The 13,788-nt window shown below is 32.6% G+C and overlaps 1 protein-coding gene across 1 annotated transcript in view; it reads left to right on the plus strand.

Moving 5' to 3' along the window:
- Csmd3 (CUB and Sushi multiple domains 3) overlaps positions 1-13,788 on the plus strand; it is a 1,190,022-nt gene that overhangs the window by 884,208 nt on the left and 292,026 nt on the right. The window contains 1 exon segment of the mRNA XM_047516388.1: positions 6,106-6,262. Coding sequence (XP_047372344.1) covers positions 6,106-6,262 — 157 coding nt within the window.

The raw sequence follows: 13,788 nt of genomic DNA on the forward strand, positions 1-13,788 counted from the left end.
TTTTCTTCCCTGTTTTCTCATATCGTTCAGGTATCTACCCCTCTAGGAGTGATACTCTATTGACTTACAGTGTCCCTGTATATTTCCAATAACTCATCTCCCAGCTTTCAGTAGCCTGAAGTCTTGGAGGAACTTGATAATGCAGTGATACACAAGGAATCTTCCCCTCAGGAGTGGTGGCCTTCAGGTGGAGTGTATTTCCTGCTGGCAGGAAGAGATGCATCTACTTGTTGACCGATGGTCAGTCAAAAGGGGGACTAGACTGTGGACTGGGGCATGGCTGGTCTTGGCCTGTGTCTCTACCACCCTGGTGGGAAAGCCTCATCCGTGGGGATGACTCACCCTGTGGGGACATCTCGCTGGGCAGCTCTCCTCTGCAACATTCCCAGGTGTCTGGACCTACCTCCTGGGCCAGGGAGCCTCGCCCTGTGATTGAGACTCTTGCCGGGCAGCCCGCCTCTGTGAGGTTCCCTGGGGCCCAGAACTACCACCTGGTCTGGGGGGCCTGGCCCTGCAAGGGTCTCTCTCTCTGAGCGGCCCTCTTCTATGATGTTCCCTGGGGACTGGACCTACTGCCCAGACCTGGGACCCTCGCTCTGCGCCAAAGCCTATTGCGGGCCATCCTCCTCTACAATACTCCCTGTTGTCTGGGTTCATGGCTCTAGTGGGGGAGTCTCACTGGGCAACTCTACTCCATGAAGATCCCTGCATTCCGGGACTACTGACCCGTCCAGGGAGCCTGGCCCTGTGGGAGAGACTCACCTGGCAGCTCTGAGTTGGTCCCGAGTCTCTCAATACCTCCTCTTGTTGAATCCTGAGTCCTGTCAAAGGGCCTCCAGTGTCCTGCAGATGTCTCAGGAAGGGAGTCACCCTTCCGATGATGATGGCCATGCCCTCAGGAATAATTCAAGATGCCTGCACCAGCCTCCAAAGAAGCTGGGGAGCCCCTGCAAGGGTGCTGAGTCAGCACAGAGGCAAGTGCAGTGTCCCTCAGCAGTAGTGGGGCAAGCAGGGAGGCTCAGTGATGGTGTCTGACCTTGGTGTGGGCATCAGGCTGACTGGCTTGCTCTGCACGATGGCATCCTACCTCAGCTTGGGGCTATTCTTCAATTTAATTGAAGCTTTGTCAATTCAATTTATTTAAACATTAATCTAAATTTCTAAATCAACCTATAAAACAAATGATCAAAATGAAAATTCCACTGTTCAGGAGGAAGAATAATTTGGAAGTTTGAATGATTATACACACACACAAACACACATTTATATGTAATTTCATCTTTTTCATTTTTATTTTTATGTACTTTCTGCTCTTAGATTCATAGAACACCTCATCTGCTAACTCATTGAAAAAATGAATGAGAATATGTCTTTTAATCATGCATTTATTAGATCACTCACATCCAGAGTTTTGAGTGTTGATATGCAGTTTGTCATATTAAGTTTTACTACAGGATGTAGGAGAGTCTATACAGCATAACTAATGTCATTCTCTGACCTGGCCGACAATTAAAACATAGAAGTGTTAAGTTCTAGTTATTTTTGTAATGCAACCAAATGAATTACAGCCTTTTAACAAATTAGTTTCATCAGAGAGTTGCATTAGCATTATGGATGTCCTCAATGCCTTTCATATTAATTCTTAAGTCAACATAACAAAAATAATACTTAAAAAAAAAAAAAGTAAAGGGAGAATAGGCCCAAATAAATGAAAATGTACTTAAAGATCTTCATTTTAATTAGAATAGAAGCATGAGAAGTAACAACTTCAAATAAAAAAAGTTTTATGTGGCTCTAATCAGACCTAATTTAATCACTCTGAACTATAAATATACTTTTGGAGGTGAGGCACATTTTGTTTGTTTTCTTTCTTATTCATATGTTTGCATTCATGACTAGTTTAAAAGCAATTTGTCCTTGGTCCGCCCTTCCTTGTTGTCTTTATGTGTTCATATAATATATTTGAATATGTTTGAAGGATTTTATTTACAAGTTAAACAGCAGTGACCTGGTCATTATTATAAAACTCTTTCTTTTGTAAAACTCTTTCTAATGACGCTTGCTTTTCATTTTGATTTAGTAATTTTATGCGTATTTCCAAAATTTCACACTTGAATAACCAAGCTTCATTTTATAGTGGAGCTTCTGCATTATTTGTTTTCTGCCTTTTGACTCTATATTGTTAAATAAACTGTGGATAGAGGTTTTGGTGTTGAATTAGATTCTTCCGGATGAACTTAAGATTCATTACTTTTTTTTTAAATACTAGTTCTTTTATCATACCTTCTCTTACAATGATTATTTTTCAAAAGATGTCTTAAAGTTTCTTTTCAAAGAAAGGAAGGAAGGAAGGAAGGAAGGAAGGAAGGAAGGAAGGAAGAAGGAAGGGAGAAGGAAGGAAGAATGTTTGAAGGATTTCAGTTAGCTCCTAGCTTTTAAAAACTAGAAAAATTCAATAAAAACATGTCTCTATTGTGCCAATCAATATTGGGCTTATTTTTAAAAAATCTCCTTCAGATTAAGAATGATATCTTATTATGTTTTTAAAATCTTATCCACAACACCTAACAAAAATATAGAACTAAATATGGATTGAATTATTTTGTTATTCTTTTATATTGTTACATATAAAAATGATTCCAACATATAAAGTAATTGTTTCTGCCATGTTTATTAAGGTTTTCCTTTTCATTACCACTTAAAATTTGAGGAAAAACTTTAGGAGACACTTTTTTTTTTTTAATAGGCTGCATTTTGATTCATTGTACACAAATGGGATACATCATTTCATTTCTTTGGTTGTGCATGAAGGAGACACTTTTTTAAAAAACAAAAATATTCTTCAAAAACCAATTTTTATTTCCTTAGGTACATCACTTAGTTGTTTAATATACATTTCCCCTTTATTGGGTTTTTTTTTTTTTTGGTCAAACTGGAAGTTTTTATGATGAATCCTCACAGAATGGAGATCTAGTTGTATTCAAGAAACAATTACTTGTATTTTACTTACATGAATAGTTTACATAGCAATGAAATTATGTGTTTGTGAGAATTAAGGGAAATACAAGGAAAATATTCCTTGCAGTTACCTTGACAATACTACCACAAATAATATCCACTGGATATCATTTGATTATGAATGTGTAGCTCTGCACACAGAATTTATAAACTATATAATATAGTGAATTATAAAAGACATGTATTCAGGAGCACGCTTCTGGAAATAGTGAACATTTGAAACTCACTGACACAAGAGTTACATTTTACCACAAGCACTGTTTCCTTGCCTCTACATTGTCTCCGATGACTACATTCTTAAGAAATGAAAAGTTGAATCGTTTGAAATCAAAGAAAAACCATGTATCTTGAGCTAACAAAACTCAACATTTGGTTTAATCTTATTTAAGATGGCCAATTTCTTGCTACTAACAAAAACAAAGTTATTGGTATGATAAATTAATTCCTCCAGAGGTTCAAGGTATTTCCTTATAATTTTAGAAAATTTGTCCATAAACCTTCTATCTAGTACTCATATACTTTGAAAAGTCAATACACACATATATATGTATTTTTTTAACTAACAGATGCTATAAAAAAGAAAGAGACCAGTGATGTTTGCTGTACGGAATTCAATGAACTTGTTGGTTTGAATTTAAGATTCTCACTTTCTCATTTTCTCATTCTTCTTTCTGTTTTCCCTTTCAGCAGTAATAAAACAAGTAAATAAGCTGTAGGAGCCTAAAGGTTGCAATATGAAACTGTAAATAAAGTCAGTCACAAATGCAGAGAACAGAAAGGGCTTTGTTATTATAGACTTTAGAAGTCCTATACAGAAAAGATTTGGAGTAACATAGTTAGAAAAGAATATACTCTGGGTTCTTGGGTGGGGTAGCTATTTTCGTATAGCATGTTAAATAAAATCTTTGTTGTCTTTGTGGCATTTAAGTTGTAGAATTAAGAAAACATAGACCCTTCAATAACTAGAGATTCATAAGCCCATAGTTAAGTGAATTCAGTAACCAGGGTGAGAAAGACCAAGCTAAACACCTAATACAAGTGATTTGCCTTAAATTCAAACTATGGAAGTGTATAAAGAGAAACTTTTAATTTGCAAATAATTTTTAAGTAGTGGGAAAATCTTAAGATAATGTAACTAGAGTGTTTCCTCCCCTTGTATGAGACTCCCTAAAACTAGACCCATGTTTTTAAAATTTAAGATTGTTTTAGACCTAAAAGAACCTTAGTCACTGCAGAAAACTTGTTACTATGAAAAATCCAGTGGAAGATTGTTTACAATACAGAGGAAAAATATGGAGATATATTTTATAAGAGAAAATTTCGATAGTTTTGGAACATTATTATGCAAATAATAAGCATTCCAGAATGAGAGAAAACTTTAGAAAAGGAGCAATTAAATGACTAAAATCTTAAGAATGTTTTTTGAGTTGAAAATCTTGAGTCTGCAAATAGAAAAGATGAACTATTTTATTTGAGTAATGGAGATATCAGAAATGTAATGACAATTTCTTGATTCATTTTATTATTAGCATAACCTTAATATTAATGATAAATTAAGAACAGAAAAAATGTTAAGTTTTTATCAGTTATGTAAAATATATTTTAAATAGATTATTAATTTTACCATGCAGTTTAATACAAGAAAAATATATTGCAATCTATTGTGAACTACCTAAAAAAATGTTATCTGTTAGTTGATATCAATGTAATAGTAACAGTTTTGAGGGAACACTGTGCCAAGGCAGGATCACCGGAGTAGAAATTCAGTTACTTAATTTTACTCTAATGCCAAATCACAGGTAAGGCAATTTGAGGTAAGAGAAATAGCTTTTGAGCAGTATTTGTCAGATTTTTCTTTTCATTATCATTCACATAAAGTATCTCAATCCTTAACTCCAAACTAAATACTTTGGAAGATTTGTTGGGTAGGGGACTGATGGTGTAGTTCAGTGGTAGAGAGCCTGCTTAACATGAATGATACCATAGGTTTAACCCTCAGTAACATGGGGAAAAAATTTAAGATTTATTGGTACGTATAATCTTTACAGGACAACAAATCATTGTGATATCTAGAGTTTTATTGCTCCCAAGATATAATTTTCACTCACTTGAGAGTAATATTGGTCATATTGAAAATGTATGCCATAAAATAAAAATAATGGTGATATGCATATTTGGTGAACTATATACTTTTTTTACTATATATTTTTTGGAAAATATAAATACACAAACATTTTAGCTGAGAAATCTCATATTGTGAAAACATTCTTATTGAAATATTAGTACCAAAAGCCCATGAAATTGTATGTAGAAGGATGTTTATTTCAGCATTACTAGTAGTGTAAAAAAAATTTGAGTTCATTATTATGGGCAGTGTAGAGCAAGTTATGATAGCATCACTACATAACTCTAAATAGAAGATCTTATATTCTGACCTGAAGATATGTCTATTATGCATTGATAAGGGAAAAACGAATTGGAATGCAATGAGAAGTTATAACTTCAAAAGAATACAAATGATGGAATCTGTGGAGGAGCTTGCCAATTTTGCCTTTGTACAGTTCTGCCTTGTTAATTTAGTTTCTAAAAGCATTTAGCAGTCTTTTAACTTAATATTTTAAAGTATCAAAATTAATCAACTTAAATAACATGAGTAATTTTTAAATTGTACCAGAAGTAAATATCTTGTATATTAATTACATATGGGGAAAGCAAGTGTTTGGTCCCCTTAAGAGAGTTACAGAAAAACTATCAATTGACTGACTTTGGAAAGTAATCTTAATGTAGATATTCTCAATTTTAAGTTGTCTACCATGAAAACATATTATTACTACAAGAACAAAGTTATATAATGGAATTAAATATTTCTTAGAGTCTACTAAGCTCAGAATTTTAAAATTTTATGTGTGTATTCTAACTTTCTTAAAGTGATATTTGTACTGCTAATATATTTGATTATTCTTAGGTAACATGTACTGGCCTGATGTAGGAACAGTATAATAATTTCCTCTTCCTTATAGGATATAAATACATTGTTCTGTATTGGATATTTACATTTTACATTTTAATTATAAATACATTTTGCAGATTTATGATGGAAAAGATAAAACAACACATCTACTGGGTGCTTTCACTGGTGCATCTATGCGAGGACTGACACTTAGTAGTACTTCAAATCATCTCTGGTTAGAATTTAATTCTGATTCTGAAGGGACAGATGAAGGCTTTCAACTTGTCTATACCAGTAAGTATCTTGGAAGCATAATATGGTCAAATACTAATGTCTAATATTTATTAAATAATTACAGTGTATTCATGATTAATATCTAATATTTGATTACCAATTTGTAGTTTACAATTCTCTTCTGCCTATGTAATTTTATTTGACCCTAACAACAATTTCATATGTTACAGGTATTCTAGGTTTTGTCATTTCACCATTGAAATGAACAGGTTTTAGAAGGATTAAATAATTTGTAAACCTTGGGTGTATTTATTATGTATGTTTTAAATAGTAGTATCCCCCTCATTCAATATTTAAGAAATGTAGGTAAGTTTTTTAACTGCTAGAAATTCATTTAACTGCTAGAACTTTACCTCATTGCAAAATCCACACATAATGCCTGTGCAGTGATGATTGCCAATTATTAATGATAACTGGATGGTTTTAGATCATTTTAAAATAAAATGTAGCTGAAGTTTTTGGTTGTTGTTTTTGAATTGAACTGCCTTAATAAAATAAATTTATGCAGAATTATTTTATTATAGTTTATAGCATCATATATTCTAATAAACAAAAGAAATTTTGAAAAATGAGAATCATATTAGGTGGGTTACATCAATTGTATGAATTAAGTGAATGTATTTTACTAGTATCCTAATATAAGAAATGAACTAATTATGCCAATAAACATAAAAGTCTCTTCAAATAATATATATATATATTTATATTGAGCTACTCTATGTAATTCACTATACTAAGAAATCAAAGTTCATTTAAAAAGAAGTGATTATGAATTTACAATCTATCAGATCAAACTGGTTCTTGGAAGTTCATAATACTCATTTAATGTAGCAAAATAAGTCAAGTAGCAATATTCAGAAATCTTTAATTTTAGAGAATTTGAGAAAATCTGACCTCTATTTTCTCAAGAAGTCAAATGAATAGAAATTATCTTAGAAATTAGAGAATTAAAAATATTACAGCATCAAAGATTATCACATGGGACCTTAAACAAATTTGAATTAAATTATCATTTGTGAAAATACTGTCTCTTAAGGTTATGAGAAATAGGAGCCAGGACAATATAATGACATATTATATTAAAAAATGCTTTCCATAATACTGAGAGTTTACCTTTGCTACCTGTTTATTTCTTTTTTCAACCTGTATTAGAATTCTTACATCATTAACATTAAATGTAAATTAATAAAATGAATGGTAAATACATATTTTGAAATCCTCAGAACTGTGTGTACAATATGATTTCTAATGAAGTCCTCCCAAAGACAATGAATGTTCAAGAGAATTGTGTTTATAAGGTATTACTGTGTGATGAACTAAGAGTAATGGTATTAAGTATTATTGCTCAAATATAATTGCTATATCAACTCCCAAAAGCAAACTTTAAAACATCTGCTTTCCTATTCCTCTTTCTCCCTTTTCTAAAGAACTGCTGACAATTTTAAAGTCATATTGCCATGAATGGCACAATGTTTACATAACGGTTTTCCTTTGTTCTGTATCATTTTGCATTTCTTGTGAAAAACTATTTATGGGGCTAGGCACAGAGGTACATGCCAGTAATCCCAGCAACTCAGGAAGCTGAGGCAGGAGGATCTCAAAATAAAATAAATAAAGGATTGGGACTGTGGTTCAACGATTAAGTGTCCCTGGATTCAATCCTTGGCAAAAAACAAACAAACAAAAAACTTTATGGGCTTCGTAGAGGAATCCTAGATTTCCTTCTCTGATACATGCAAATCTGTGTAACTGAGATTATTGATACAGAAATTGATACCTAGATTTAAAATTGTATGGGGTGCCCAGGTGTCTGCAATGAGTAAAATCACTGACTTTGCAATCAGTGGGTTATAGGGTATCAGAAAAGAGAAATCTTAAAAGTAAATATTTGGAGTTTCCCTTCCTCTCTTAGTTACCCTAACTATTCATTATAGAATAAGTGGTTTTGTTTTTTTTTAAGAGTTTAAACTTTAGAATTGGGAATAGAGTATAAAAGCAATTATTTTATAATGGCATTTGACTGGGAAAATACGTCTATAAATATTTTTCAGTCTCAGAACTTAAAGTATTTCCATCTTAGATTTGTAACTAAAAGGTTTATAGTCTACTTTCAAGGTGTCTCTGGATATCATAAGTTCAATAAATGATCTTACAATTTTGTGAACCAAGTAATGTATTATGAAGCCTTCTATGGAGGAAGACCCTAGAAGTAGTACACATTTGTTATTAATTGTATTTATCCCCAATATTAATTGTGATGTTTACAATGACAACTCAACAAGTGTTCTACAAATCTGCAATTATGTAAGTAGTTAACCACAGATTTCTCAGCTTTGAGAGGAATTTGTTCTCATCCTCTAAATATATATTCTCTATTTTCAGCTATAGCAACTGTGCTCAGGCTATAGCTGAGTTTTAGGTCATGCTCTGTGCACCTTGGGCATCAATTTTGAATTTTAAAATCCATCTTTAATATTTCTCCTCTGATGCTGATCCTGATTCCCTCAGCCAGAATTAGTCAACATTTCAACATTTATTTTATGATTGTTTACATATACAACAAATGTAACAGTTGTCACATTGCTTTGTGTTAATACTTCTTTGCAAACATATCATGTCATATACATTTCTTCAGATCACTTCTCTTCATGATATCTTTAGTTGATTTTTGTTCAAAGGCATCTTTTTAAATATTCCTAGTAAATTAAAATGTAGTCTAAATACTGACTTTACACAGTGCTTTTATGATAACATAAGAAGTTTTCACTAGGTCACATTTTAAATATTAAAACAGTTTAGAAGTAGTACATAGTCAATTTCTGAATCTATGTGAATGTGCTTCAGGGGTTCAAATACCATGTTTTTATGTTTGAATCCTTATGTCCAGTCATTTTCAAAGCAAACTCCACCCCACCTATTCCATGATATGTTCCCCTTACAATTATTCCAACATTGTTTCTAAAACATCTGAGAGAACCCTGAGTAATGCAAGGTGGGGGTGTACCAGCATTTGCTTTGAGAGAATCAGAACAGGAGCCATATATTTGGGTAGGGAGAATGAGGTAAGGTAGTATTGAAGGTAGTTCATGTTTCACAGAAATGGTGGAAAGCATCCAGGCCGAGAGAATAGGATGAGAAAAAACAATGATGAAGAAGAATGTGCTATGTATATACAAGGCAAATAATCAAATTTGGATTATTCTCACAGGCTTGGATTCTTCTCACAGTTCTAGTCTTAGCACAGAAAGGCCTTTTTGAACACTCCATTAGCGATAGCCACTCTTAATCTAATTACCAGTTTTATTAAGTAGTACCCCTTCCTATTATCTGATTATTTATGATTTTGGGTAGACAGAATTGCATTTGACTGAGATAAAAATGAAGAAATGTGTTAGCACAGGTCTTTAAGGTGCATTGTATTTCAGCTGTGTTATTTGTCAATTCATTATATACTTGCTAAAACTAGCAAATGGACTAGTAGAAGCAGTGGTGGAGATACTGTTTTTGGCTTCAAGTAATAGAAATCCTATGGATTTAACAATGAGGGTTTATTTTGTTCCCTTAAGTGGAGAAGATGTGGAGGTCTTGATTCAATTGCTTAAACCCACTGCTCTTCCATTTCTTCAATCTTGCAGAATCCAATTCCCTCAGTGGGTCTGGTCAATATTCTCAAAACAATGGCTGTCAATTATTCTCACTCTTCCAAAATCTGAAACTCCCTCCAAGTAGAGATTGAGAAGAAACATATTTTCAGGTGCTTTATGTAACACAAATTAGTTGTTGATATCTTTATAAGAAGCCCATAAAGGGATAGCGGATTTTCTGTAGGGTACTGGGAGGCAGTGTGAGAGAAAATTAGTATTTTCTGTTGAAGTCGGAAGAAGATATCAGAAATTAATATCGTAATAAAATATCCTCCCTAAAACATCACTCTTCTCTGGATAATCCTATCATAGAAATCAGGAAAACCTAGTAGGACACTTTGACCAGATTCTGAATGCACATTTCAGGAATGTCTTCCTAAATCTCAGAAGACAAATTTGTAGAAACATTTCTATTTGGTTACCTATTTCATCTTTCCTTTTATTACTGTACTAGAACTTATTATTAACTTATATACTATTGATATTATTTATCTGATAATAAGCTGAAATTTATCCTTTCCCAGTGGATAGTTATATGTTCTAATAATAAGGAGAAAATAAATAAGGTAAAGTTCCTGCCTATAAAGAACTAATTTGGGGGCTGGGATGTAGCTCAGTGGTAGTATGCTTGCCTAGCATGAGTGAAGTCCTGGTTTCAAGCTCCAGAACTGAAAAAATAATAACAAATGAATAAAACTTACATTATAGTGGCACAGGAAAAAAAGAAACATAAAAAAAAAAAGAGCACTTTTAGAAATAATTTAAACAGGACTATGGGATAGATAGTACAAAAGATGGGAATACTATAGCTAATTTGTTTAGGAACTTCATATCAGATGTCACTTGAATTGATACCTGACTGAGAAGAAAGAAAGATAACATATAGGTAGGTCTAGGGGCAGAGGGTTCTAGGCAGAAAGATGAATAAGTGTGAAGGCCTAAAAGCCGCAGGAGTTTGAACTGATTTGTTGAACTGAAGTTGAATGAGTAAATAGAATGATACAAAAGGAGAGATAAAAGTTATATACCAGAAAAGTGTAGAGTTGATTATAGGAAGGGACCTGGATTTTATTTAAATGGCATACAGAGAACTTCAACACTATTATAAGATTAAATATGAGAGTTAAAACTCATAGTGGCTAACATTTATCTACCAACTACCAGGTACAAGACATGAGAGGTATTATTACTATCCCAGTAAGAAGAAAAGGAATATAAAGCTCAGAATTTTTTCTTTATTTGTGCAACATCACAGAGTTCATAAGTGCAAAAAGGGAATCAGGGTCCTACCTCCAGAATCCATGCCTTAAATCACCATGCTACACCATCTTCCAAGCCAAGTTTCCAAATGGATTCCAATCCAATGGATGTAATGTCTTTCAAAAAATGTCCATGTAACTGTTAAAAGAAAGATTTTTAAAATGTTAATACAATTCTTCCCCAATGAAACCTTTGTCATTTTAAGCTTAAGAGTATGAATGCTTTCTTAGTGGTGTAGTTTACTCTCAGAGAATGACATAGTCCTACTATTTTTTATGTTAATTCTTTTAGCTATATTCATTTGTAGTTAACCCACCTTCCACTGAGAAGAAAGGAATTGGGTATTTCTGACAACTATCCATTACAAAGTTAAGTCATATCATTTTGATGCCTTACAGTATTCTCTTCTGGAAGGCTGACCTGATAAATATCCATGATGCCAAGCCATTAGGCAGTAAATCTGGGCTCAGATGTTTTCTTGTAATTTCCTCTGCATATTTAATTTGCTAAAACCAAACCAAACCAAAACAACAAATAAACAAACAAGCAAAAAGAAAATCTTTGGGGAAATGTTCATTATCCTAATGTAAAACTTCACATATATTGGTACCCTCTTAGCCTCCCAGCTGTGTTGCTTGAATTGATTCAATAATCTATAAAGAATATGGCCATTTCAAATTTTATATTCACATTAAGTCAATTTGTGGTGCATTTTCTTGGGTACTAGCCTTCTAAATATAAAATAAATTATTCTATTTAAACTCTTTAATTTAGTTATAAGCATGTTGTTGGCAATATTAAACTTGAAAAATAATCAGATGACCTACGAACTTTAACTTTATTTTCAGTACATAATTAATTTAATATAAATGCAAGCAGTAAATTACAAGGGAACACAAAGTTAATTCACTTGGTTCCATGTTCCATAAACTACTTACCCCATATATTTGGCATTGCCTTTATTTTTTAAATCTTGAAATCTTGAAATTAAACAGATAATAAAGGATGTATGAACTAATGGAACATTACCAAGTACAGATATTATAAGAAAATACAAAGAAATATCTCTTAATTATTTGACATTTGCATGGACAACATTTAATATAATTTCTTCAAACTGGAATAACAGAGGTATAATTATCATTACCATAACCTCACATACAAACACTTTGTATATTTGAACTTAAATACCTAGTAATTTACACATTGCATATTATTAATTTCTGGCAGGTTGAAGACCTACCTGTGGATTAAAAAACTTTAAAATGTTTAGAAAAAAAAAAAGTGGTCTAGAATAGCTATGTCTTTAAGGTAGAGAAAATATTAGAATAAGAAATACAAGTAAAAAGCTGTGATAATCAGTAGCATCCCTGCCCTTGTAAGCATATCCCTGAAGTACAGAGATAAAAAATTTTGCAACTGCATTTACCAAACTCTCGTGCAACAAAGATTTCTGTTTAAATTCTGCCAATTAAAGGCAGTCCTGGGACAGCTGACAGGTGTGGTTGGTGAAGTCATTTTTGTTCCACCAGTTACTGCAAGCAGAAGTGTGTGGTGCTGGCAAGTGGTTTTATGTGTCTGAGGCCTCCTTGAACTCCTGAATTTCTTGAAAGCCAGAAGTACCTTTCCAGCTTATATTCCTTTTGCATTTCCAAAATCATTAAAGTCTCCAATTTTTTGTACTTGATATCAGTTAATCACAATATCTACATAGCTTCTGTTTTCTTAACCATGTCTTGGTTATTAATCATCAGACAGCAACAGGAAAACTACAGCAAAATACATTGTAAATAAAGATGAGACTATTTAGAAGGAGGTCATCTCATACAGTAGAAAATATACACTCTTCAGAGAAGAATTCAACAAGTCAATAAGAAAATAATAGCATACAAGAAAAATGTAGGAAAAAGATAATTTCACAATATAAGACACTTCAGTGGTCTTAGCATAAGACAAAAAATGCTTAATTTAATAAGAGTTTAAAAATGAAAATTAAGAGAAAAATAATATGCTGTTGCACATTCATAAAGCAGATAAGATTTAAAAAGCTTCCCACCACCAGGTGGTGATAACAAATTGTAAATATTGAGACTCATAAGATTTGGGGAAGATAAATTGGAAAAGTCACATAGAATAATTTGTAAATATCTGGTAAAATTCATAAATCTATCCATACACCTATCAATTCTTAGATATATCTGGAATCCACCAACTTTATGTTTTAGCCTAATACTAAAGGACTGGTGGTTTCAACAAATTATTATTCAGCCAAAACTGAATAACACTACCCCTGAATGAGGGACAAATTTATGGTGTACAAGATAAAAAGTAGCACATTTAATAACACTTTTTCATGTTTGTCAGGTTAAGATTTAGAAAGTCTGTGAGCAAAAAGATTTGTACTCAGAATTTTCTACATAGAACTCAGAGCATCAGCAATTTAAAAAAGGGGGGGACATTTTATGCTAACTTCTAAAAACAATGGGAAATGAATAGTAATAATTTCTATCTTCTTGTTAATTCTTAATTTCTATAGACTTAAAACTGTGGGATTGCCATCTTGAAACATTCTTCTAAAGTTGTAACTTCAAAGTTTGATGTGGAAATAGCTGGATTAATTAG

This window comes from Sciurus carolinensis, chromosome 1 (genome assembly GCF_902686445.1).
Source record: "Sciurus carolinensis chromosome 1, mSciCar1.2, whole genome shotgun sequence".
NCBI lineage: Eukaryota > Metazoa > Chordata > Mammalia > Rodentia > Sciuridae > Sciurus > Sciurus carolinensis.